Raw genomic sequence first — 26,522 nt, forward strand, 5'->3', positions numbered from 1 at the left:
GCGTTCTTTTGAGGTTCTGCCTTGAACCCATCGCTGTCTCTAGTGATGTAGAGAAAGCTTTTCTCCAACTTTCACTCGCTAACGAAGATCGAGACGTCACGAGATTCCTATGGGTTCGAGATCCTTTCCAGCCACCCTCTGGAGGAAATATCATCACGTATCGCTTTTGTCGAGTACCATTCGGAGTTATCTCGAGCCCTTTCTTGCTCGGAGTTACCATCCAACACCACCTTGAATCATCCGGTAGCCCAGAGGCATCCAACATCATGCAGAACACGTATGTTGACAACGTCCTTCTTGGTGTATACTCCGTCTCGACTGGTATCAACCTCTACCATCACGCCAAGTCAGTCTTCGCCGATGCCTCCATGAACCTCAGACAGTGGTCCTCTAACTCAGCAGCCCTCATAGAGAGCATCCCAGAATCAGATCGTGCGTCTGGCGAACACTAGAAGGTCCTTGGACTAGATCGGCACACTGTTACTGATCACCTTAAAGTAGCAAACACATCAGCGTCGGACACGCTAGTCCCAACCAAGCGCGAGTTACTTCAGGCCGTAGCTCAGTTCTTCGATCCACTTGGCATCCATTCGCCCATCGTCGTGAAGGCCAAGCTACTCTTACAGGAAGTGTGGCGGCAGAAGCTCCAATGGGACGAAGCACTCCCAGTTTCTATTCTCCACACGTGGAAAACTCTCGCCGCAGAACTCGACGATGCTACAAATCACAGCATCCCACGTCCATGCTGCATTCCAGAAGCCGACCAACACACACTTCATGTCTTCTGCGATGCTTCGCAAACTGCCTATGCTGCAGTTGCATACTTGTCATCATCGTCCGGATCTGCTACTGAATCGCACCTCATTCTTAGTAGATCTAAGTTAGCTCTGCTCAAGCCGTCTCCGAAGTTAACCATCCCAAAGTTGGAACTCATGGCAGCAGCACTTGGTGCCGATCTCATCGCCTTCTTGAAAAAGCAGCTCCCGATTAATCTTGATCACATTTTTCTATGGTCCGATTCTACATGCGTGCTAGGATGGATCAACAGTCGCAAGGACTTACCTTCCTTTGTCCAGCGTCGAGTCACTCGGATACGTAAATCTGAAGCCGAGTACCGCTACGTTCCTTCGCGAGACAATCCAGCTGATCTCCCGTCGCGAGGAACATCTTCTCACCTCTCCGAAGAGTCCATCTGGTGGCACGGCCCAGAGTGGTTGCAGAACCCACTCGTTCCAGAACCTGAACAGCCCAATACGGAAGAATCGAGGTCTCCGTCCAAAAAAAAGGAGGTAGTCCGCCCTCGGTTTCATAGCCAGCAATCGCATGTCATCACGTACATTGAAAATCAACATAATTTTGCGAATCGACCTTTTTTTCAGGATCACTTTTCAACGAGGACGAAGCAAAGTCGGCCGAACGAAGCCTAGAGGAAGAAAATCACCCTCTCCACTTCACCATCACGATACTGACATAGATACGAGATGAAACAACTAAAAAATTCACAAGAAAACTGTACGACCATCATCGCGCTGACTTTGGTCTGACTTTGGTCTGAGAATTTCTATCACGATCAAAAATGTACGAGGAGCACTCAAAAATCAGCCACAGACGTACCTTTATCGCTCTCTACTCCTTTTTCAAGGCACAAAAGTCGACTCTCCACTTTCAAACCAGGAACCAGACATACCAGTGGTCCTTTTCAGCTGCTCCACGAGCGCAGGAAATGTTCACCAAGGGGCGCAGAGCAGCATCCATTCCAGAAAAATAGCTAAAATACGAGTGAGACTGCATGCCTGAGTACATGAGTACATGTATGAGTACATGCAGAAAATAGTCAATTTCAGCGTTTCTGCTCCAAACAGCAACTACCTTCGACTAGAAACAAAGATTACACCAAAGGGTCAAACAACAACCATTTTCTGCAGTTTTTTTGCAGATGGCTTCCTTGTGCTTGGCCCAGCACGCCAAAAATCACACCTCGGAGGAGTACAAAAATTACAACTCTCAGATGTCCTTGATTGCTGGCCATGCATTACATCCGCTCAAAAAAGGGTGTAGTGATCCTATTGAAGCTGTCTCTCTTGTTGTTGGGGAAGATCCTTCGGAACCATTTGATCTAAGCGAGTCGGACTTCTCAACAATGGGTCGACTTGTGCGTGTCACAGCATGGGCTCAGCGTTTCATCCGAAACTGCAGAAAATCAGCAACCAAGAAACTTAAAGATCATCTCACTGTTCCCGAACTGTGTAGTGCACGCAACCTGTGGCTGCAGTCATCCCAGAGAAACCACTGTACCGACATAGTATCAGCCATCCGGGAACAAAGGAAGAACAACACCGTACAGTCTCTTCGTCTCTACATCGACGACAAAGGACTCATCCGAAGCCGTGGAACACTTGAACGTGCGAACCTTCCACCTAGCTCTAAGTTCCCTATTTTCTTGCCTCATAACTCAGCTGTAACACGTCTGCTCGTCGAAGAGCATCACCGCATTCTCATGCATCCTGGAGTGTCGCATACTCTTGCTAGCATAAGGGAGAAGTACTGGATCCCTAAAGGCCGCAGTACAGTGAAGACCATCCTAAAGAAGTGCATCACATGTCGTCGAGCTGAAGGTGGTCCGTTTGACATGCCAGCAATGGCTCCATTACCACCGGAAAGAGTCAACGTAGCAGAAGCAGTCTTGTACACCGGCGTCGACTACTTTGGTCCTCTCTTCGCGAAGACAGATGAAGCATCGGTGAAGGTTTGGGTAGCCCTCTTCACATGCCTATCAACACGCTCAGTCCATCTCGAGCTTGTTACGGATATGTCATCAGAGCAGTTTCTACTAGCCTTCCGCCGGTTCATATCACGTAGAGGTGTGCCCAGAGCGATGTGGTCAGACAACGCGCCACAGTTTAAAATGACGAAGACAACCCTCGACAAAGCTTGGAAGGAGGTGATCAGCGACCCAGCAGTAGCCGACACCATCACGGCACGCGGCACCGACTGGCACTTTAGTGTGCAGCACGCCCCTTGGATGGGTGGAATTTATGAGCGAATGGTAGGGCTTGTGAAACGAGCTCTCCGCAAGACTGTCGGATCAGCCCACCTGACCCCAGACCAGTTGCGGACATTTGTTACTGAAGCGGAGGCCGCAGTTAACAGTCGGCCTCTCCTCTACGTGGGGGGAGACACACCTATGGCTAGCACTGATGTGATCACACCTTCCCACTTTCTATCTTTAAAACCTAATTTAATGTTTCCTGAGTTAATTGATGAACAGAATATCTACCCAGACTTTTTGTGTCGCCTTTCTTCTGCCTCTTCCTTGTTACAGGGGTGGAAGAAAGGCCAAGCCCTCGTCAAGGACTTCTGGACAACTTGGCAACGGGACTACCTGCTAAGTCTCAGAGAGCGCACCAGTACTGGACGCCACAAGCGAGGCACAGAAACCTATGTACCCAGAGTCGGACAGCTGGTCCTCATGGGTGACAGCCAACCACGCGGCACGTGGAAGCTAGGCGTAGTCCAAACTATCCACACGGGGAAGGACAACGTCACTAGGTCTGTGACACTCAGAACCACTACAGGCAAGGCGTTGCAGCGCCCAGTTAGTACCCTGTATCCACTAGAATGTGAGTTACCTGATAGTGTGGATGTAACATGTGAGGATGTACCTTCACCAACCCCAGTACCATCTCAAGATGTGCATACACCTGCTGTTGATGTAGCATCCACCATTAATGCCAGACCGCAGCGCAGAACTGCAACACAGAGCCGGCGTCAAACGGTCGCTCTGAGAGACTCCAATCTTGTGTAAACACCACTCGTTCGAGTCAGGTTACAATAACTCAAACACGGATGATTTCTTGCAATATGTCAAGCTGAGACCCAATCTCAGACAATCCGTTTTCTTCAGCCCTCCCATGTATTCTTGCTATTTCAGTCAGATTCTCAGTCGCAGTATTTCAGTCATACTGCTTTCAGCTCTCCCATGTATTCTTGCTATTTCAGTCAGATTCCCAGTCGCAGTATTTCAGTCAGATTCCCAGTCGCAGTATTTCAGTCAGATTCCCAGTCGCAGTATTTCAGTCATACTGCTTTCAGCTCATGCTACGTCAGTGTTGCTTCCGATCCCTTTTATATCATGGCTATTTCAGTCTAGGTCTTGTTCAGACTATTGCCAACCGTACTGCCTACAGTCTCCGCGGCTGTGTGTTCGCTCAAGTTAAGTTTTTTCTTCTTTCGTTCTTACGCTGCCTTCAAGCAGCTCAGCCTAGTTCTCAGTTTTCAGGTTTACTTGCCTACACTTCGATAAGTAACTTCAGTTCCAAGTCACTTGGACTCAGTGTCAGTACTCGCCAGGTTTTCAGTTACAACCGCTTTGCCTCAGCACAATTTAGAATTTCTTTCTCTCATTTTCTACCTTTGTTGCATTCACCACATTTTTTCTCTCTTGTTGTCTCGGGAGTGTCGCGAATTCGATATTACGTAACATTCGCGAATGCTAAAATAACTCAGTTTGAATGTTTCACGTACCTTTTCTCCTTTTTTCGTCTATCGCCATCTTTGCCATGGCGATGTGCAGTGCTGGCAGTTTTTCATGCGCATGCTTGATCCTTTGGCGATCATCTTTTGGCTTGCTGACTACACTCGAGGAGTTTCAATTTCTTATTCTAATGGTACGTCTGACGACGATCAAGTCCAATCCTTGTTGCTCTGTGTCTCATGTCAGTAACAATTAATTCAGTAATGATAGAGCTACAATGGTAGAGCTCTCTCGACTCAGCGAATAGAATAACTTCAGTCAAACAGTATTTTGTGAGTGGCAATCAGGCCGGGGAATTCAAACTGTATTTATGCCACCACAGCTGTGCTGGGAACGCGTCTGGCAGACACAATCGCCAAGCAGCTTGATCTACCCATCGGCTCCACAACATTCTGGAGCGACTTGCGTACTGTCCTGCTGTGGATCAAGTCAGAAGCCAGACTTTACAAGATGTTTGTTGCCCACAGGATTGGTGAGATCGCTGAGACAACGGATCCCAGTCAGTGGCGCTGGGTCCCCACCAAGGATAACCCTGCTGATGACGCTATGCGTGGTCTGGCCAGCGACGAGTTGACACTTGACAGCAGATGGATGACCGGCCCAGAGTATCTGCAGAGTCCGCCAGAGCAGTGGCCGCTTGATGTCAAGCCTGCAGTAGCCGACTCAACTCCCAGCATCGAGCTGAAAGGCGAGTTCGTAGCCACAGCTGTGTCTAGTGAGTGTGTGCGGAATGCAGCGCTACCTGACCCTAGTCGCTTCTCATCGTGGATGAGACTGGTCCGTGCAACCGCTTGAGTACTCCGCTTCGTCAAGATCTTGAAGCACCGAGCGCTACGTACATCAGCACCACTCCCAGGAGAGCCCCTACATGAGGAGCTTGAGAGTGCAGAGTGTCTATGGTGGCAGCAAGTGCAAGCCGACTGTTTCCCTGATGAAGTTCGCAGTATTGAGTCTGGCAAGCCCGTGGACAAGAACAGCCGCTTGTCACATCTGTCGCTTGTGCTCACTGATGGAGTAGTGCGTCACCACAGCCGACTGGTCAACTCCTCCGATCTGCCTGACATGGTCAAGCAGCCAGTTGTGCTCGATCCGAGTCACCCTTTCACCCGGCTGCTGATTGTGTGGTATCATGTTGCGTCATGTCATCAAGGGCAAGAGCGTGTGTGCAATGAGTTGCGTCAGCGCTATCTCATCTTGGGGCTGAGACGAGCCGTCCGAAGTTCTTGGAACACTTGCCAGAAGTGCAGCAACGACAGAGCACAGCCAGCTGCGCCAGAGATGGCACCCCTGCCGAGCACCCGCCTCACGCCGTTTGTTCGAGCCTTTACAGTGGTTGGCATGGATTACTTCGGACCGATGACAGTGGCGGTCGGACGTCGGCACGAGAAGAGGTATGGTGTGCTGTTCACCTGCCTGAGCACGAGAGCTGTGCAATTGGACGTCAGGCGAAATTACTGGTCAGTCGGCGACACGCATTTTTCACAAAAATTTGCGTTTCACCTGCTGGGAGAGTATGCGTGTACTCGAGTCTCATCCCGAGCACGTTTTTTCTTCTTTTTTCAGCTCCAGTGTAGCTGTATTTTTCATTGCAAAGCCGGCCTCGATTGTTGTGTTCGTTGTTCAAACGAAAAGGCCATTCAATCATGAAGGCAGAGGACATAAGAGCCTGATTGGAGTTTTTCGTGGCATAGGACGGCCACACAGAGACACTTTGGGATTTTCTGAATATAAAATACCGTACGCACGATGCTGAGATCAATTTGTTCGATATCAATTTTTTGTGATCTACCACATCGAGCAGAACGGGATCCAAACACAAGCTTACCGACGGTTAGGCTGCCGACCTGACTGGACAAATGATCCCTGGCTTCACCAGACGCCAGAAGTCGGACACCATGTCCTTTGCCGCGACGTCCATCTCCAAAAAGAACTCCATCTTTGTCGTGAAAAGGCTTGAAATACTCAATATTCAACCGAGATTCGCGGTCTCACCCTTTCTCAGATCGAATCATTTTTTTGTTGTAGCAGTTGCAGGGCAGATCCCCGCCACTACTTCAACAGGGGATGGCTCCAAAGCATGCCTGGAACAAGCCATATCGAGGTTGCAAGCCACCCCTCTCAGCAAGAAATTCGATTTCAATGGTGGAAGATATACTATGAAGAGAATTTCAAAAAGTATGTTTCGCGGAGCGATCGCTCAACCTACGTCATTCAAACTTTGCAGGATGGTTCAGACGTACATGCTAGGCATGGAACCACAGGGGATGATGCCATAGCTGACACACCGAGTCACACACACAGCAGATTCGTGTGCACAGATACTAAATTAGTGGACGTCGTCATCTTCTTCCCGCTGATCTCAAATGTACTATGACGTGCTATTTTGCCTGACGGGTTGCACGTGCACTAACCACGGATGCCTGTGTTGTACCTGGCAGGCGCAGGTACAACACCTGCATCATGACCATCCGTAGGATGATCGGCAGGCGTGGTCAACCTCGTCAGATTTGGTCTGACAATGGAACGAACCTCCGAGGAGCAGAACGAGAGCTGCGTGAGTCGCTGAACAACCTCGACCAAGACCAGCTCACCACCGACTTGGCGTTACTTCGCATCGAGTGGAGCTTCAACCCGCCATCTGCTCCGCACATGGGTGGAGCCTGGGAGCGCCTGGTTAGATCGGTGAAGTCCACCTTAATTCTTTGTTGCCATCTTCAAAACCTATTACGAAGTCCACCTTGCGGGTGATACTGCATGAGCGTGCTCCGAAGAACGAAGTACTGTTGACCCTCATGATTGAGGCAGAGTCTCGTCAACAGCCGACCACTGACTCACGTGCCAGTGGACCCCAACGATCCGGAGAGCCTCACACCTAACCACTTTCTGCTCGGCACATCCAGTAGCATACAGCCACCCGGAGAGTTTACGGAGCGCGACCTGTGTTGTCGCAAGCAGTAGCGTCTATCACAGATTCCAGCTGACATGTTCTGGCGACGTTGGCTGAAGGAGTACGCCCCCAGCATCGGCACACGCAAGAAGTGGCGTGGCGTTGGTCAAGAAATCAGTGTGGGTGATGTAGCAATCATCGTGGACGACCAGCTGCTGAGGGGCTCCTGGCCCAGAGGTCTCGTCACTGCCGTGTTTCCCGGGCGCGATGGGAAAGTTCGAGTTGCAGACGTCAAGACAGCAACCGGCACCTTCCGCCGACCAGTAATCAAGTTGTGCCGCCTGAATGTCCTCAGCAGTGCAGCTTAGTAATCAGGCTTTTGAGTATGCCTGTTACCGGGGGAGAATGTTCCTGCCTGATGGTTGAACTTGTGAACAAGATCGACATTGTTTGAATTTGTTGTGGACTTTGTCTTTGCTATTTTCGTTCTGTCTATTCTCTCACCTTTCTTCTCTCTCACGTCTTCTTTAGAACTTCTTTCCAGTCTCTCTCCCTGTTCTCTCTGCTCTTTTCTCTACTCTTCATCTCAAGAACGTTTCTCTTCTCCATTTCTTCGTTCTTGTGCTTCTCTACTCTCTTTTTCTCTTCGTTTGAATTTCCTTGAACATGACGTGAACATGTGTTTTTTTGCGCTTTGAACTGTCTTGATTTTCTTTTATGTTTTTTTTTGCCAAATGTACAGTGCACTGTGCGCTGTGTGTGTGTACAATGCTGCGCGGCTAGCGATGCGCTTTCCTTGGTACAGACTTTTTCTGTTGTGTCCGTGATCTATGGCTTTCGCTTTCTTGCAGTTTTCACCGCTTCCCTGCAATAGTTGCTGTTTCCTTTATGGTCTAGTGTACGTGTGAGTTTGGAGTGATGTGTGACGCGTATCATAATTATGGTACGTGGCGCATGCAAGAGTACACGTTTTCAGAGTGTGAGAATCTGCTTCCGTCTGTGTGGGAGCGATTGTCAAGTGAGTGCCGTATATGTGTGGCGCTAGTTTGGTCTGGGAGCGAGAATGATGAGTGATTCATCCGTGGTCTGGTTGTCTTGGTCATGTGTTCTGTACGTATTGGTTCCCGATTGGTTGTCGTGATCCGTCCGCAATTTTATCACTGCTTGTTCTTTGTTGTTCCTTCGTCTTTTTGTTTCACCTTTGTTCTTCCCCTCCTGCGCCCTCGCCATTTGTTGTTTATTAAAAAATGCAGAAACACTATAAGTTTGAATTCTTTATTCTTGGACTTCTCGTGTGCTCTGGATGGCAGCGTGAGTCAGCCAAGTGAGAATTCAAGTCGGCAGGAATAGCGCAAGCTCCCATGTAGGGAGCAACACACCATTCTTTATTCTTGTTTGTGTTGTTGTGTGTCGGGGGCCAGTGGGAGAAGGTAACGTTCTCAAAACGTCATATCTTACCATTGCAGCCAATCAGCAACAGGGGACTGAAGAGAAGCAAGCAGCCAATCAGGACACCTTCACAGTAGGACACACAAAGAGAAAACGAGAACAGAGATCTAAATTAAAAAAGCCACTTCAGTCGAGTGTGGGTATGCAAAGGACAGGAAACTAAATGGATTGCATCACAAACGACCAGGCTTGAACCCTTTGTTAGCCGCACATGCATTTAATGGGTTGAATCTACCCAATTCCAATTGCACACAAAACCATGCCTGGCAAGACGCGAAGCATCAACCCCCAAATGTATCCTGTTACCCACAGACCCAGACGCATGGCCAAGGCATGATACTCACAATAGGTAAAGAGGTCTACAAGGGGACGCTTTTAACTTTGCTCAGATCTGCGCGGTCGAAAGGCAACAGAAGTGCGCACGTGCCGTCATTGCTCACATTTTTTATGCATGCCAGATCTAATTGCCGGTACGCGCATTTGTGCAGTACACAGCCCAGATACAAAATGTGTAGTCGATAAAGCAGGCGTACATAGCATTCTAGGGGTGAAAGGGGTGATCCGGGTACACGTCTGTTTAGCTGCTGATCCGTTAGCAAACGAGTACCCGTTAAGCCAAGTACCCGTTTGTAACCTTAAAGGGTAACCGTTTCACCCCTATGGCATTCTCAATGAACAGCTCGATCAGACCGTCGGGAACAGTCAAACTGGACTGTGGTCATACCCAAACACCGAGCAGAGCAGAGCTCCAAGACGTTGCGCATCAACACATCGTTTAGCGATTGCCGCGGGCCAGGAACTACAGCTTCCTGTTGCTCCAACGTAAAGAAAAAGAATCGGGGTCCAAACTCCAAATGAAGTTCAACATTATCACTCTTTTCAGCATCGTGGAGGCTTGACCCGGTGAAGGCAGCAAACACTGCTTTGAAGCGAGTGATGCCATCTGGATGAAGAGTTTCCAACAAATTGCTCGGGGTAGATCTACAGTCCTCCGTGATAATGCAGCTGTTGACGACGGTCCGGCCGCCGTCAACTACCGTACTCACTTGATTAGAAGCCGGGGCAGGGATGAATTTACTGTCATAGTTTTGCATAGCAGTTTCTGCTATACGAAATCACAATTGTGTAGCAGTCTTTGACTTCGATTAGTATTTTTCTTTGAAGGTTCGGTGTTTGCCACATTATCATTCTTAAGAGTGATGCCTGAAAGCCCGTTTGCAGAAAAAACGAATGAAGCATACATGTGTACCCAGATTGAGAGTACCTGCACCACATACACTGCACTGTATGCATGTTACTTGACAGCGTAGGCTAGGCATGGATAGCCTGTATATATCGCAATTTTCTGCAAGTCACGGTGACTTTTGAGTAGCAGTAGATCAATTTTGCATCGCAAACTGCGATGCGATACAGGATAAATTCATCCCTGCGGGGGCTTCTATTTTTTCAATACCAATTTTGAGGAGGCTTCTATTCGAGAGGGGCTTTTATTGTTTCATTCCATATCAGTATTCCAATTGAATCTCTAAAACTTTCATATTCACAGCAACCCGGCCCCGAGTTAGTTTGCACACACTACGTCCACCAGGACATGCACCAATATGAACATGCACGAGATGTTTTTTGCACACTTGACCTTCATACATGGCACTATCTGGTCACCCCATGCTTTTCGAATAGTAGTCCAGGCTTCTATTCGAGAGGGGCTTGTATTTTTTCAAACAGTCCTTGTAGGGGGGCTATTGTTCAAGAGGGACTTTTATTCGAGAGGGGCTTCTAATCAAGTGAGTACGGTATATAGTGACCGAATAGGTTTGCCACTAGAGTTTCTAAACTAAGACATGCCGGTGTCGAAAATGTTACACTTGGCAACTACAACCACCCTGCAAAAATCCGACTTGATCGAGGTAACTTGAAACAAAGGACTGAATATCTAGCCAGAGCCAGGAAGGAAGAGCCATGGGCCTGGTACACGACGAAGTGCGCGCATGTACATGTACATGCGTATGATGCACATAATATGCGTATATGCATGACTGTATACAAAATATCAGTCGGCGCTCAATACATCGGTCAGTCAGGTTACCCAAAACCTTTTTGGTGTGCCACAAATTATTAACCTTTCTATGATGCCCTGCCCCCCCCCCCCCCCCCCCCCCCATAAACTGGCACTTCAGCGCACGGACTCTCCTCGTCGAGTTTGGGCACACAGCTCTGAACGAAATGTCTTCTCATTTCAGTTCACCTGGATGGAATCTCAACATCCTGGGCTTGTTGGAAAGATCAGGACCAAGCGAATCCATCCTGTAAGCTCCTAGCTCCATAGCCCCACCAGGGCCACTTCCACGTCCTCTCCAAACTGGCCCACCATGCCTCGGAACGAAACAAAAACTCAGTCACACATTCTTTTTCGGCTCCTTGCTCAAATTCCACCGATTTTCACGATTCAAACTGCTCTGCCAAGCTGAGATCCACGCACTGCATTCGATGTCTACCACACATGTGCTGTGCGAAAGGGAAATGCCCTCGCATGCTCCAAAAATCTGCAGTCATAAACAAAAAATCGTGACCACTTCGGGCCGTGATTTCCGTGTTCATTTTGTCACCGCTCAGTCAAACGTTATCCTATTGTGAAGAACTTTATATCTCTGGATATCTTCCAACGGTGTGTCGTTTGTGGGGATTGAATGCTCTTTGACAGAGTAACAAAAGTTTGTACACGGGTATATTCACCGTGATACACGATGCAAACCAGATTGCGTGCAAACACGTCATCAGAGAATCAGGTAGGGGATGAATGGCGTGTAAACATGTCATCCGCACGCAAAGGGTTAATTTTACTTTTAACCCTTTGCCGACGGCACATACTTTTATCGATCACCAGTGATCGATAAATTCTACACTTTTCAAGTATGTTCAAACTACAGTCGTCCCTCTATAATCCGGCACTTTTTTATCCAGCACCCTTGCAAACCAGCACACTTTCTGACAAAACGGATTTTTTCAGTTCAATTTCTACGCTTTAATCCGGCACTTGAATTCCGCCTCCAGCAGCGATTTTCTGCAACAAATCACTCAAACTGTACATAATTTGATTTTATAATCCAGCAGTTGTACATCGCATACTGTCAGGGACCATTGTAACATCCACAACACATGTAACATACACTTGGGAATATCCTATGCACTGGCATAGGATATTCCCAAGTGTATGTTACATGTGTATGTTCCGGGATGCCCAAGATGAAGACAATTGTTCCAAGGAAACTAAACATACGTCCAATTCAAGGTAAAGAATTTGAGGGCACAATTCTCCACGTACATGGAGTTCAGTCCATAAAGGGTTAATTAGGCCTGAAACGATATAAACAGCTATTCGAGTAATCACTCATTACAACAAGACGAGTACATACGGATAATTGGTAACATTAGCTAATCAATACTTGCGTTAGTTACCTGTTTGTGCATGAATACTGACCTGAATGGAGATGCTTTTTCAGGTTTTTGTCTCGTCTCACCCAGGGAACAGGTATTGGCGCCACCTTTGTCGACAAGCATGACTAGCCACACATAACCTTGCTATGCATATTGTATAGGATAGCCTACGAGAGGTATGCAGCCACAAGGCTTGTTTTATATAGATATGAAACAAACTTTACCAACTGGGACTGTAATCCATAATCGAATCGTTACATGGATATGATAACCAACAGAACAAATCCGTAACAGTTTAACCTCTAGTTTCAATATATCGCTTACCCAAGCAAAGTCCTGGAGAGGCCATGGCAGTCCCTCACTCTATGAGGAAAATATTGCACAATCCAAAAGAAAGTCCTTTGACGTATGTAGAGCCAAAGCCTGCACACACACACAAATACACTCACCCACATCCCACACACACATGTAAGCAGACACACGCATCCACGCACACACACAAACCTTCTCTCCAATACAGTTGGAGTCCTGATAATTCAAATATGGCTCAATTCAAACATACTGCTTAATTAGAAGTCTCCTCCAGGAACTATTTCTGTCAATACATCAACGTCTGCTAATGAATATTAAAAAACCCTCAAACCGGACATGTACTCTTTCAAGCGTAAAGCTAGAAGTCCTACGAAATCCATTTATATAGAAAATGTGTGGGATTCCTGCTCATATAATTATTTCAAAATCATAGTAGCAAGGAGTGATTCGAAAGTTCACTGTACACTGTGCTGGTCAGTTCAGTAAGCATGAGCAGGCTGCATTGACTGGTTCTGTGTCTATGATGCATAGCGCAATTCTGCGTGTCAATGTGAGCATTTTGACATACATAATGTGTTGCGAGTACATGATTGGATAAGAAGTTTTTCCCGGCATTTTAGGGTTCGAATTAGCAGGATTCCACCAAAACGATTGTGGTGCTGCAGAAAATTACATAGTAAAATCTGAATTATTTACCGCATCCTGCCTGCGGAATATTATCATGACCCGATAAATGTTCATGCACCAATGTAGAGCTATGGAGAGATCACTACAAGCGGAATCTTGTCAAATCGGAAAAAGAATAGATATTTTTGACCCAAGTTCACATGGAAGAAGTAAACTTCGTTGTGTTTCTTGCCACACTGGCACACACATTCTGTTTGCACTCTTGCTAGTGGTGTCATTGCGGCATGTTTCCCTTTTCTTCAGCATGCATGGTGTCGCAACTCGCCTATTTGCACATGTTTCAAGACAGCCTCTTGAAGGATTCTCGTTTGCCCTTACCTTGTTTGTTTATTTATTTATTTTCCTCTGTCACGTTGGTGCGGACGCGCAGTGGAGATGCTCCAGTCTACAGCCATGTCGTCTATCCTGCTGTTACGAGTGTCCATGCTATTGTTCAGCTGACACTGATAATTCTCTCCTCTTGTCTAATCGCGTTCTACTCTGCTTTTTCGTCTCTTTTCTACTCTGTTTTCGCTTCGAACGTGGTTGTTTGAGCTTCTCTCATGATAAATTATATGTATTTTTGAAAACCCTTTGTACCCGCGATCATGCGCTTGTACAACTGCGCTGTGCTGTATGATCGTGCTATGAGTAGAGTATGAGTCATGCTCGCACTATGATGCCTTTTGAGTCATGTGTAAAGGTATGTGGTGGTGCAAGCGCGCTGTGCCTGTTCTGGCCTTTTTGTGCTTCCTTTTATTGTTAGCTATGCCACTTATGGTAGACGTCTTTTGCAAGGAGAAGTCCAGAACGTCTAGTAATGGTGTGTTGTCCCATTTGCGTGTTCGCAGAGTGTGCCTGTGCATGTGTATATTCAGAATTCTTGCCCGTAACACTGCACTCCATTGGTGTTGGACTTGGCAGCCGAGAACTAACTTTTAAAGCTCAAAAGTTAAAACAAAATGATGTGGGTCGCTAAATCGAATGCCTTTGGTCCGAGGAGGCCGAGGTGTAGCTTTCTGCCCTAAATTCCCAAGCGAATGCTGTCGAACACGGTCCCGTACGCGACCCCCTGTTCGTACTCCCAAATGGACAGAAACTTACCCGCCCTGCGTACACTACCACCGTATACACTCCATGCTGGCAGCATTTGATGTGCCAAACTTACCCATGTATTTCGGCCACGCATTTCACATTGGTGCTACTACAACGGCCGCAATGGGCGGCGTACCCGCCTCCCTGATATGCGCAGCTGGGCTCTAGAAGAGTGATGTATGCTTGAGGTACATGTGTATGCCAGCATCGCTTCAGTACAGTGTGTCATCATAGCTTGCAACGGTTGGCCGTTTGATCTGAATTCTTAGCCTTGCAACTCAGTGGATATTCACGTGGTGTACCGGATTCGTGGATACTAACTCATAACTGGTTTTCCCTATTTCAGTATTTGCTTGCTTGCAACCCTGTTGGACACATTGCCTGTTTGCGACTCAGTTGCAGAGTCAGTGCCTGCAGTACGCAGTAAGTCCCTCTAATTTCGAAGAACTTTGTTCACGCATTGATGGCGACAAAAATTGTTACAAATGGTGGGCTGGGGCCAAGAAAACAGCCCAGATCAGCAAGACACAAGCGACCATCCCGACACTGGTAGATGCGAATACGTGGTCCCAGTGCTGTTGTTTCGTACTGACTGCATCCTTGAAATCCAAACGGGTGCTCGCTTACTAAAGGTACGTAAGATTTACGAACGGGTATTCGGAACACCTGTTCGACCCCTAGCGAATTTGCGCCAAGCATTGCATAGCAATGTACAGGCAAATGTCACGCAAAAGTAGTCATGCGACTATACTGGATTCTAGAAGTGAACTTTTGTCTGCATATCAGTAATTGACTCGGCTCAACTCTCTTCATCTGAACACCTATCTATTTTTTTTATTTTTTTCCACTGTACAGACTTTCAACTTGGGTTGAAAGTTGGGTTGAAAGTTCTCATGTAAGCGCAGCCTAGCGCCTATGGTACATAGCGCTACGCTGCTTGACAATGCGAGCATTTTTAACTTACATAAGGTATTATGGGTACATGTTTGGGGAATAAAAGACCGTCCGGACGATTTGAAGTCCTCACCCCCCCCCCCCCCCCCCCGCCGGGCATTTTGGGGTTCGAATAATCAGGATTCCACATGTACATTCTAGCTATCGTCATTCACTATCTGAATGACCTCGAGAAAAAATTTACGACAGCAGATCTACTCAGTTGTACTTGAACAAAACCAAAAATACTAATCCTATTATAGTTTCATGCTAACGCCAAACTAACGAAAGTCTCAACTGAACTAATTTATATCGCTCTCCTTACCTTGACTCGAGGCGTGAGTCACAAATCTGGGAAGGTAACAAATCCCTTTCACGCTGTCCTAAAGTTGCTCAGGCAGAAGGGGAAATGAGCGCACCCCAGAAAGAAGTACGGCTAGAAATCAACTGCAGCAGAACTATCTCAGAAAGCGGGACAGATTTCTTCTCGCCAGAATGCACTGCCAGAATGCACTGAGCCTTCGCTTAGTCAACTGAGTTCGTGAAGCAAAGTAGTGTCCCGTCTTTCTTGAGACACAAACGCGTTCACTACAAGTAACTTAGTTGTAATGTCGTATGATGATGGAATACAGAACAGCCCGAGTCGGCGAGTGACTACAGACAGCGTACTAATAATCGCGTTGGGGGCATAGTCACTGAGTCAGTCACGGAGCCGTCCATCACTGGCATCAGGTCAATGCAGCGGGAGATCGGCGCTGCTGAACTCATACAGAGTCATAGTCATACATTGTACTGTGATAATGATAGCAGCCTACGGCTCAGGCGCCTGAGCTGAGACGGTCAGTCGAGTCGGGCGCGGTATGCATTGTTAGCGCAATCGCGATATTGCCTAAGCTAAAAGGCGGCGGCGCCATCGAATCGCAGTCGGTCGCGGTTGCATTGCGCCAATAGCATCACGCGACGCGAACGCGCGATCGCATTTCGTCTCGCGTCTGCCGCCTTTCACCTGAGTGCCCGAGTACCTCGAGTGCACACAGCTAGCTAGCGCTAGTAGTAGTATAGTAGTACTAGTACAGTAGTAGTCCTGGAGCCAGGTCCAGAAATCTGACAGTGTCATTTGACACCTCGTCCAGGAAAGATTTGACTCCAAATTCGGAGAGGCGGACCAACTATAGGAATTTTGGAGAAAACTAAAAGTTCCCAATGTTGTCCGTTTGGAAGCTATGAGCTATTTCCAAATAATGCTTAGGTTACTATGGTAACTTGTGTGCAATTAGCCGTTCCTGAGGCAAAGCCGATACAATTTTGGAGAAAAAAGTTACCTTGTTGGAAGGCGAGCTCTTTCCAAGACTGTTATTGAAAACCAGAAGTTTATAGGACTGTCGGCTTCCTTGTCACAGGAATTTCTCGAATTTCTACGGTTACCGTGGTAACGTGTATGCAATTAGCCACTTCTAAGCCAAAGTCAGTGCATTTTCTTCCCTGTAGGCAGGTGGAAAGCAGAGAATAGTTATAATATTGTGGCTCAGAGGTCTATTGGGCTGTTGCAAGCCTGGTTTGTAGAGACTGGGCTCCTCTCCCCTCTAACACTACCTGGATTGCATTGACCTAGCACTTGTTTCCTCACTTCCTTCACATAATACAATGTACATGTACATGTAGTACCCAGACAGCGGTGTGCTATGTTGACAGGATTGGTCACCATGATCCACTACTAGTACTTTCCACCCACATTTTCTTTTTATGGAGCAATGTCATGCAGGCTGTCCAATCGACATGTACATGTACACTGTACATGTTTAGGAAGCACATTGCCCATGAAATACAGTCATGTACATGTACATGTAGACCGGGGTGTGGGCCTACGCCAAGACCTGGAAGGACAATTTTTATCAACGAGATGGCTAATAGACAAACAACTGCCCTAACCGCAACATGCCGAACAAACTCCGCCACATATTCCGTGCTCATGTGTCATCCTGCAGCAACTCACAGCAAAGCATTTACACAGGAAGGTCTGGTCACATCCCTCTGATCAAGCAACAGTCTCAAAACAGTCCCGGACTGACCCCATGGCCCCTGGGGCAGTGACCTCTCCTGCTATCTAGCCGAGCCACTATGAATTCTACACCTACAAGTACCAAGAGTGTATAACCGGGGGTCATAACTCTTGCTAGTACCTGTACCGGTACATGTGGCATCATTTCCAGCACTCACGGATACATTGTACATGTACATGTACACATGTACGTGTGCAGCAGTTGTTCACCATCCAACTCGGCTACAAGTACAAGTGATGCAAGTACAGTACAGTACCTGATGCAACAGATTATTCCATGTACATCGAACACCCTGGATGGTTTCACCTGCTAGGCTGTATACAATCATGTAAATGTGGAGACAGTTATGGCCGCATAATAATACTGACTACTCTCAACTCCTACAAGCCATATCTCTTGCCAATTGTCAACGTATTGGAGAAAAGCGTTGATCGGCAGGTTGTGGAGTTCTTAGTGACAATAGTGAGGTTTCTGCCCTGCCATGGAGCAGTTTGCATACTCCGATCTCTCTCGTCTTCTAAGTCCTGGCATCTCCGTGTGATATGAGAAGGGAACTTGGTGTGTTTGGTTGAACGACTATACATCTGCATGAAGTACATGTATACATGTAATTTAAAAAGCACACCAGTAACAACAACAATAACTATAATGAATACCACAACAGTGTCCTGGACATGCACTTCAGTTCAGTACATTGTACAATGTACATGTACACCTTACAGTACTGGCCTATGCTATACGGGCAAGATGATTCTTTGGATGTGAAAAAATACGTGTAGTCATGTACATGTACATGACAAAACATACAATGTAGTTTGGTTGCCAGCATGTTACAAGCTACGTGTAGGCGGAGGATGCACTGAGTCTGTGTTCGAAAACAGTGCTCCTTATGACCTTACTATAACCTCCACGGTTGGCATAGCCCTGGTCTTGCGACCATTTGAGCTATAATGGGGGCTAGCCCCAGTTCTAATAATAATATCTTTATTAGGATGACCCAGAGGCTTGTCGCCTATCAAGGGGTTCACCGCTTTGAAGGATGTACATGTACATGTACATGTACATGTCATGTACATGTAGGAGCTAAAGTGAAAGTAGTGAAAAGTTGTGCAGCGTGAATGCGTTGGGGAGCACACAGGGGGGTTATGTAAATGGCGTAGGCATACCGGAGAGCGAAGCACTATGTTGGGAAGTGAGTTTGCGAAGCTCATTCTTGAAAACAATAATGGATGGTTCTGCAGTTAGTCTTGGTGGGAGGCAGTTCCATAAGAGGGAGGTTTGGAAGAGAAACAACGATTTTGATGTGGTCTTTGCTTTAGGTAGAATAATTTTGTTAGGGCGTCTCGCACTCTGCGTGATATTGAAATGGAATGAAGCTAGGCAACGTCGATACTTGAAAATAAATTTATGCATGGTAACTAAGCTTAAAAACTGCCTGCGGTAAAGAAGGGATTCAATGTTAGCTTTTTTATTAAGATCCTGCTTGGGTGTATTAAAGTCGATTCGGATTTTGCGTTTCCTAAGGTAGGATCTTGCAAACCTGGCCTGGACTCTATCCAGCTCAGTCAAGTCGCTTGAACGAAAACGGAAGGACCACACTACGACGCTATACTCAATCACAGGTCTAACATACTGAAGTAGCACTTGTAGAGAATATATGCTAGGGAATTCGATTCAAAAACAAGAAGACTCAAACGGTTTGAGTCTTCTTGTTTTTGTTTTGCTATCAGTTGTGTTTCCTTGCTCGTTCTTGGATGTCAGTCCTGCCTAAATCCTCTTGATCCTTTTGTGTGGATCCCGGCACTAAATCAGGAGAGAGGGCTAGGGGTCCAGTCTCTACAAACCAGGCTTGCAACAGCCCAATAGACCTCTGAGCCACATTATTATAACTATTCTCTGCTTTCCACCTGCCTACAGGGGAGAAAATGCACTGACTTTGGCTTAGAAGTGGCTAATTGCATACACGTTACCACGGTAACCGTAGAAATTCGAGAAATTCCTGTGACAAGGAAGCCGACAGTCCTATAAACTTCTGGTTTTCAATAACAGTCTTGGAAAGAGCTCGCCTTCCAACAAGGTAACTTTTTTCTCCAAAATTGTATCGGCTTTGCCTCAGAAACGGCTAATTGCACACAGGTTACCATAGTAACCTAAGCAATTTGGAAATAGCTCATAACTTCCAAACGGACAACATTGGGAACTTCTAGTTTTCTCCAAAATTCCTATAGTTGGTCCGCCTCTCCGAATTTGAAGTCAAATCTTTCCTGGACGAGGTGTCAAATGCAACTCCTCAATAAAGCGACTTTTTCGGACTTGGCCCCAGCACTATAGTACTAGTACTTGTTTTTCGATTTTGACAGCATGTATTGTTACAAGGCGAGGACGCGTAGTGCTCCTGACTACAACCATAAACCGGTTGGCAGAGTCCCGGTCTTGCGACCATTTGAACCGTATTGGGAAAACCCAGGTTCGGACCCTCGTTACTCTACGGGTTGGTAGGATTTTTATAATTTTCGTTTTTTGTGTTGTAGAAGTCGTCGTGTTGCCACCGTAGTATTGTTCACGTTGCTGCCGCTGCAGGGATCACGTCTGGAAGGATTTGTGATGTTATTTTCTTGTCTTCCTCTGTAATTAAATTACCCATATAAAAACCGCTCTGTGAGCGGTTCTGAAAAACCTCTACTGGTGCAGCCCCGTCGTAAAAGTAAGAAATTAGAACTGGCGCATTGTCCTCCCAAATGTGAACTGATCCACCTAAATCGCGATTGACGGGACCCGAACGCACCAGTACTACAGTAGCACGAGGTTCCTACCTGTGGTCCATGTGGATGCAGCTGGGGACGCTGGTCCATAGCCAAAGCGGCCTGTTCACACACGGGGAACGACTCACTCGCAATAGAGTCGCATCGATTATCCATAAAAGCAAGAGTTCATGGGGGTTATGAAATTTTGGTAGTCTTTACATTTCATCAAGAGTACAAAAGTACAAGAGGTCATGAGCTCGACATCGACGCTCATTGCTGTCATGGTGAAAAGTCTACCGTGATTGGTCCGAATCCCGCTCCATCACGTGCAAGCAGTAAAAATCGGCCGGCTTTTCGGCTAAATATCGACCAGTCGATACTTGACCGAAAACTAGTGCGACAAGAAAATCGCCGCAGATTTGTCGGAACCCTGTACGACAACACAGTTCACACTACGCAATTTTCGCTCCGATCTTGAGGATTTTTCGTACGAGTCCATGTCGGCCGGAAAATCGGCCTAGTGTGAACCAGGCTTAAGTGTTGTATGGTAACTTGATCAGCGCCGACGCCGGCTGTGATCCTGTGCCCTACCGACCTCGTGCTACTGGTGCGTTCGGGTCCCGTCAATCGCGATTTAGGTGGATCAGTTCACATTTGGGAGGACAATGCGCCAGTTCTAATTTCTTACTTTTACGACGGGGCTGCACCAGTAGAGGTTTTTTTCAGAACCGCTCACAGAGCGGTTTTTATATGGGTAATTTCAGTTCTTTTTCTGTTCCCTCCCCCACCCCGGCCCAGCTCCGAAGATAAACATGGTGAGCACGCGCGCGATGCACTGTATGTAGCCATGCGACTGCAGTAGCACACTGATACATTCCAGCCCTCCCCACCTCGCTACCCCGCACACAGACACCTTGTGACAAACACGCACATGCACATGGCACACACACACATGGGCACGCACACACATACAAACACACACACACGACCCAAACAGGAAATTCTTGATGAACATTGTATAATGCCATGCAAAGCAGTGGCCACCATACTTCAGGAAGTCAGTTGTGAAACTAAAATATTATTCAACTACAAATAACTCTCTACAATGTGTAGGTAAGCTGGCCGCCAAAGCACAATATTGCAAACCGTGATGATAATTTGCCTAAGGATTGCAGTTTGCAGACCACACCATGGAAGCAGTGAATACAGAATTATTGTAATGTCATACAAAGACAAGCAAAGAAGTGGCCACCATACACCAGAAACTTGCAGAAAGTCACATATCTAATAGATAGAGAAGTGAACAGCATCTGGTACAGCCCACACAAAACCAAGCTGACCTGATACTCGTCCGAAGATCGTAAGTGGCAAATCCTTTTCAACGATAGCATGCAGGTGTACGTTACACGCATGGACAAAATCTGACCGTGTCACCGGCATACATTGTCATCACATGCATACCCCACAAGTTACACACATGCACAGTAGAAGCACAATAAAAGCAATGGAAAAATATGAAGGGGTTGCTGAAGCATCTTCACACTTCAATTTCAGACTTCGATGTGGTCGTCACGGGGTAATATACCTGCAAGATACAAGTGATACAGAAAGAAAGCATAAGGTCATGAGGTAGGCTATGAGACAGCACAAATTGGCCACCTACATGTATGTTCAGGGCTGGTGTACACACACACGCAGAATTATCATAATCGAGAATTTCCCAAACTACAGAAGAGCAATGAAATCCATTTGCATGCACAGGAGCAATTTTGCAGTATGATGCGCAGCTCGGGAATACACCTGTTGGCAATGGATTACATTCCCATTGGAATTCCCATTCACGTGGGATTCACAGAAGCAATTTGGCAGTGTGCTGCGCAATGCGACACGACCTGCGATTCTGCGTGCGATGCAAACTCGCACAAAATACCATTCACAGAATCACGACAAGACGTCAGCGATGCAACAGCGCCTTGCTGACGTGCCTCAAGTCAAAGCTCAATGAGAATGCGTTTGTCGGTTACAACTGGTACAAATGTACAAGCAATTTCTGAAAATGCTCCTGTGAATCCTGCTTTAAGCAGTGCAGGAATGTCCCTCCTCCGCTCGTCCCCCCCCCCCCCCTCCACACCCTCAGGGAACTTGACAAGGAATGGTGGTCTTCGCGGTTCCCAACATCTCTTTGCAGTTTCTGGTCTCCACTATGTCTTTTCAATGGGGATTTGTACCTACCATAAAAGCAAGCCTAAAAAATGAACAGCACATTTGCCGTTCCCCCACTGGGGAGGATGCGTTCCACAGCTATTCTGACAAGATATTCCGAGAAGCGGTGCTGAGTGCAATGCATTGTGAAACTGAAAAGGCTGACCAAGCCGCGGCATGTAACGTCTAAACTTCAATTGTAGTTCGCCAGCTGACTACTTTCAAACTCCATGTAGGTTGGAGTACATCTGGCTTAAAAGTTGACAACAACGCAAACGGCGCACGCACATACGCAATGGCCACCTTACCTGTACTGTAGCAGTACTTCCGAGTTCCCGTATGGGAGTTCCCTCACTGTGTGTGCAATAGCAGCCTCATCGGACCAGTTCAATGCGACGCGGACAGTCCGACACTGAGGAGGACATTGAAGAAGTCAGAGACAGGAAGAATGGTTGATTTACAATTCAACTAGCAAGGCTGCACACCCACGAAGTTCCACTCACCATTGTGCCGTCCTTCTTGGAATGCAGAAATAACGCTTCCTCTCGAGAACGCAGCCTGTGACAGAGAAAAAGGAAGGAGCATCGCCATCGGCATTGGTCCTCTGCTATCACCGATTGCCGAGTTGCACAGTTCACTCTAACAAGACTGAGGATGTTCAAGAACTCCCCATCCATACCATTATTGGAGTAAGAGGAAAGGTCAGATTGCCTAGCTTCTAGGGCCTAGCATTCCTGGATGCCAGGATGTGCTGCCCCCCCCCCCCCCCCCCGCCCCTCCCTTCTACTGCCTGGAAAGGGCAACATATGTGACAGCGTTCACCAGTACAGTCGGAGGAGAACATGGGAGAAAGCAAATAAGGGCAAAACACATGAATCCCTTATAAACAAGCAGTGGCAACTCTAGCACCAGCAATGTTGGACTTACATCCCAGCCATTGCCGCCGGATTCAGCGGCTTCTTCTTCTTCGTCTCCCATCTTGGAAGCACTCCTTCCCGTAAGTTCAGTCCTGGGATCGGGAGTACAGTCGGAGGAGGACGTCGGAAAAGGCAAAAAGGCAACACACATGATTCCCTTATAAGCAAGCAGTGGCAACTCTGGCACCAGCAATGTTGGACTTACATCCCAGCCATTGCCACCGGATTCCCACGCTTCCTCTTCGTCGTCTTCCAGTTCCCAGGTTCCATCTTGCAAATACTCCTTCCCGTAAGTAAGTGCAGTCCTGGCCTGGGTGGATGCGCAGTACATTGACGATGGCGGAGATGGAGCAGGTCAGGGAGCCCTATAGGGGTCCCGAGAGCAGATTGTGGCCAAATTCGGGACGATGCCGGACGCCAGTCAGTATGAAGTAGCGAATTGCGGACCGCCACGTAGATTGGGGTCGCGGGGTCATAATCCATGGGCACTACTCGTACGTTGCACCAAAAAAAGGCACTGCACTGTTCCACAGTTGCTGTTAGCGGTCGCCAAAGGCACTTGGTAGGCCGGTTATTGGGTCACGTGTCAACAAAGTGTCAACAAAGTGTCGACCACGTGTCTTTAGCGGTGCACTAATTTAGGTGTCCCCAAACTGAAAACATCGAGCACCAGTAGTATGGAAAGGCTTTAGACAGAAAGCCTTTCCAATTATTTGTAATTTATTATTTCTTCTTTCTTTTGTTCTTTTGTTCTTTTTCTTTTTTCTTGTCTTTTTCCAACTTCTGCCCATGGCGTCCTTCTCTCAGCTCGTCAGCTGTAACAGTCATAGTCATCACCATGACGACTGTTGTGAGAAGGTGCTCGCTGCCGACGAGGTTGGTGATGTCCCGACGAGGCCATGGGTAGGCCTTCACCACGTCGGAACACCCCGTCTGCACGTTGGTGTTGTGGTCTGGGTGTTGATGGACGTTGATGTTGTTGTAATAGTTGTTGTCGTTGTAATTGTCGTTGATTGTTGTTGTTGTTGTTGTTGTTGTTGTTGTTGTTGTTGTTGTTGTTGTTGTTGTTGTTGTTGTTGTTGTTGTTGTTGTTCTCCTTAGAGTTGTTCTCGTTGTTGCTGTTGGTCTTGGTAATACTAATAGTCTTGTTCACGGACCTCATGAATTCCACAAATAAAACAGAGTTATATTTCTTGAATCAGCTTCAGGGTTACTTTTCCTTCAATTATGAATGATTTGTGGAATGTTGCAATTGGTAACATGGAAACATAAGTTCAGTGCAGCTTCCAGTATGTTGTTCAGGTGAGGTACACCGGTTTTGGGATTAAGGAGGCTCCGAACAGTTGCGCAGCGCAGTGTAAAAAGGGCACCTCCGAAATCTGTTTTTTGCCGCGAGGTTCGAAAAATGTTGTGTTCCATGCGGAAACAACACAAGCTGTTGTTCAGAAAGACGTTTTTTGATTTCTCTGTGCTCGCAGTTGTTCCAGGATGTAGTTCTATTCGTTGCAGTGTTTCTGTAGCCGTGGCTGTTTCTACGCTGGAAAGCATCACTGGCCATGGCTAATGCAAAACAAAGGCAGTTCCTACGCTGCTTGATTTTTTGTGAAAACTTTGTTGAAGCGGTCGGATGTGGCCGCGAAGAACAAATAATAATACTGACGAAGAAGGGTGAGAAAAGCAGGCTGAAGTCAGTGAAGACATCGTTGTCGAACGTAGTGATACTAGTACTGGTACTGGAATTTAGCATGGACTACCTGTGGAGCGTGAAGTGGCTGCCCACTCGCTGGTAAGTGGACCCACTTGCAGCTCCAGTCGCACGAGTGCCGTTTGAAACTTTCTGTGGATCCTAGAGTATCCTGAGCTCAGTGGACGACGCATCTCAGAGCTGCTGAACTTGGGCTACTGTCCCTGTAGGAATGAGGTTCGTGTGAACCACTGTACTGCACTGATGGTGTAAGGAAAACGCTGGCCAGAAGCTTGTGTTCTGAACCAGGGACGAACTTCTAAATCCTGCTTTTGTAAAATGGGGATGCCACAACTAAGATGTGCACACTCAGGTGTGTGTTGGGTAAATGCCTGTGGTTGATTATTTTGAATCCTTTCCTATGCGCAAGTACATGCGTTTGTGTGTGTGTGTACGCGCGGGCGCGCGCGCGCGCGTGTGTGTGTGTACACGCACGCGCGGGTGTGTGTGTGTACGCGCGCATGCGCGCGCGCGTGTGTGTGTGTGTGTGTGTGTGCAAGCTGTTGAAAGGTGCAATCCGAGCACAAGTTGCTATGTCTAACGTAGTTTGTTCGCTACCCTCGCTTCAGCTTTGGGCAGGTGTATGAGTGTGTGTGTACGCACGTGTGTGTGTGTGTGTGCGTGCGTGCTCGTGCCCGCATGTGTGGGTTCGCACGCAATGTTGATCTGGGTTATGCACATGTCCCCACGAGTGCACTGTGTGCATGTGCATGCAAATGTCTGTGTACATGTATGTGTGTATGCACGTGCATGTGTGCGCGCGTTTGCAAAGCTAGGTGTGGAAGGGGTGGAGGGGCTCACGGTGCTGGTTCTGTATGCCTCTCCTCTCTGGTGTCCGCAAGGACAGTGTTGTAATGGCTTTACAGTACAGGAGTTGCATGTGAATGCACATTTGTGAACCGTATTTGAGACACAAAAAAGAATTGTCGAGAGAGCATGACAGTACACTACATGTATATCGTATGTGTGCACGCCAGCGTGTGTAGATGCATATTGCCCTTCATGCTATGTTTTTCTGGAGTCTGCTGCTATCAACGCAAGTGACAACCAGCAAATGCATGCCCAGTGCAGTGGCTGGTCTTCATACTTTTATTTACACTCAGTCCTACTATGGACTAGTAGTGTTACAATGATGCGTGCACGAGAGTGTGTGCATGTGGGTGGGTGTTTATGTGCGTGCGCACGCTTGTGAGTGTTTAGTGTGCCTAATTTTGAATGCCTGCTTTCACATTATTCATGTGCCAGTTTCATGGTCGAGGTTGTTATGAAACCTCGCTGCCTTACATGTACATGTACACTACTCGTATATCAATGTGCTAGGGCTGAAGGCTAAATGACATACATGTACATGTAATTATACATGTACCTTTCCAAGGACAGACTGTCTGGTATGTCCAAAGGGGGTTGCAGCATGAAAATAACTTCTTCTAAAATAATATTACCATACTACCATGCCATTGGTAGTGATATTTAGTCAAGAAGGCACGAATTGTCAGATTTTCTAAAAATGCTATTTTCAGGATTGGCCTAAAAATACCATATTT

The 26,522-nt window shown here is 47.1% G+C and overlaps 1 protein-coding gene and 1 long non-coding RNA gene across 6 annotated transcripts in view; both read right to left on the bottom strand.

Moving 5' to 3' along the window:
* Positions 1-16,049, bottom strand: part of LOC135811910 (mucin-2-like) — a 63,219-nt gene extending 47,170 nt beyond the window's left edge. The window contains exons 1-3 of one of the 5 annotated variants that reach the window (XM_065325159.1): positions 15,637-16,049; positions 12,630-12,728; positions 8,880-8,936 (exon numbers count right to left, since the gene is read on the bottom strand). In XM_065325159.1, the coding sequence (XP_065181231.1) occupies positions 8,880-8,936; positions 12,630-12,654 (82 nt within the window). In that variant the 5' untranslated portion in view covers positions 12,655-12,728; positions 15,637-16,049. The remainder of the gene's footprint in view (positions 1-8,879; positions 8,937-12,629; positions 12,729-15,636) is intronic. The other 4 variants (XM_065325160.1, XM_065325157.1, XM_065325155.1 and 1 more) reach the window with 4 other exon arrangements.
* A 5,228-nt stretch (positions 16,050-21,277) lies between these two features.
* Positions 21,278-23,890, bottom strand: LOC135812604 (uncharacterized). The gene is made up of 4 exons (XR_010552864.1): positions 23,245-23,890; positions 22,821-22,875; positions 22,626-22,729; positions 21,278-21,700 (listed from the first exon to the last, which is right to left on the bottom strand). It is a non-coding gene; the product is annotated as an uncharacterized LOC135812604 (long non-coding RNA).
* Positions 23,891-26,522: the final 2,632 nt, after the last annotated feature.

This window comes from Sycon ciliatum, chromosome 3 (assembly GCF_964019385.1).
Source record: "Sycon ciliatum chromosome 3, ocSycCili1.1, whole genome shotgun sequence".
Lineage (NCBI taxonomy): Eukaryota > Metazoa > Porifera > Calcarea > Leucosolenida > Sycettidae > Sycon > Sycon ciliatum.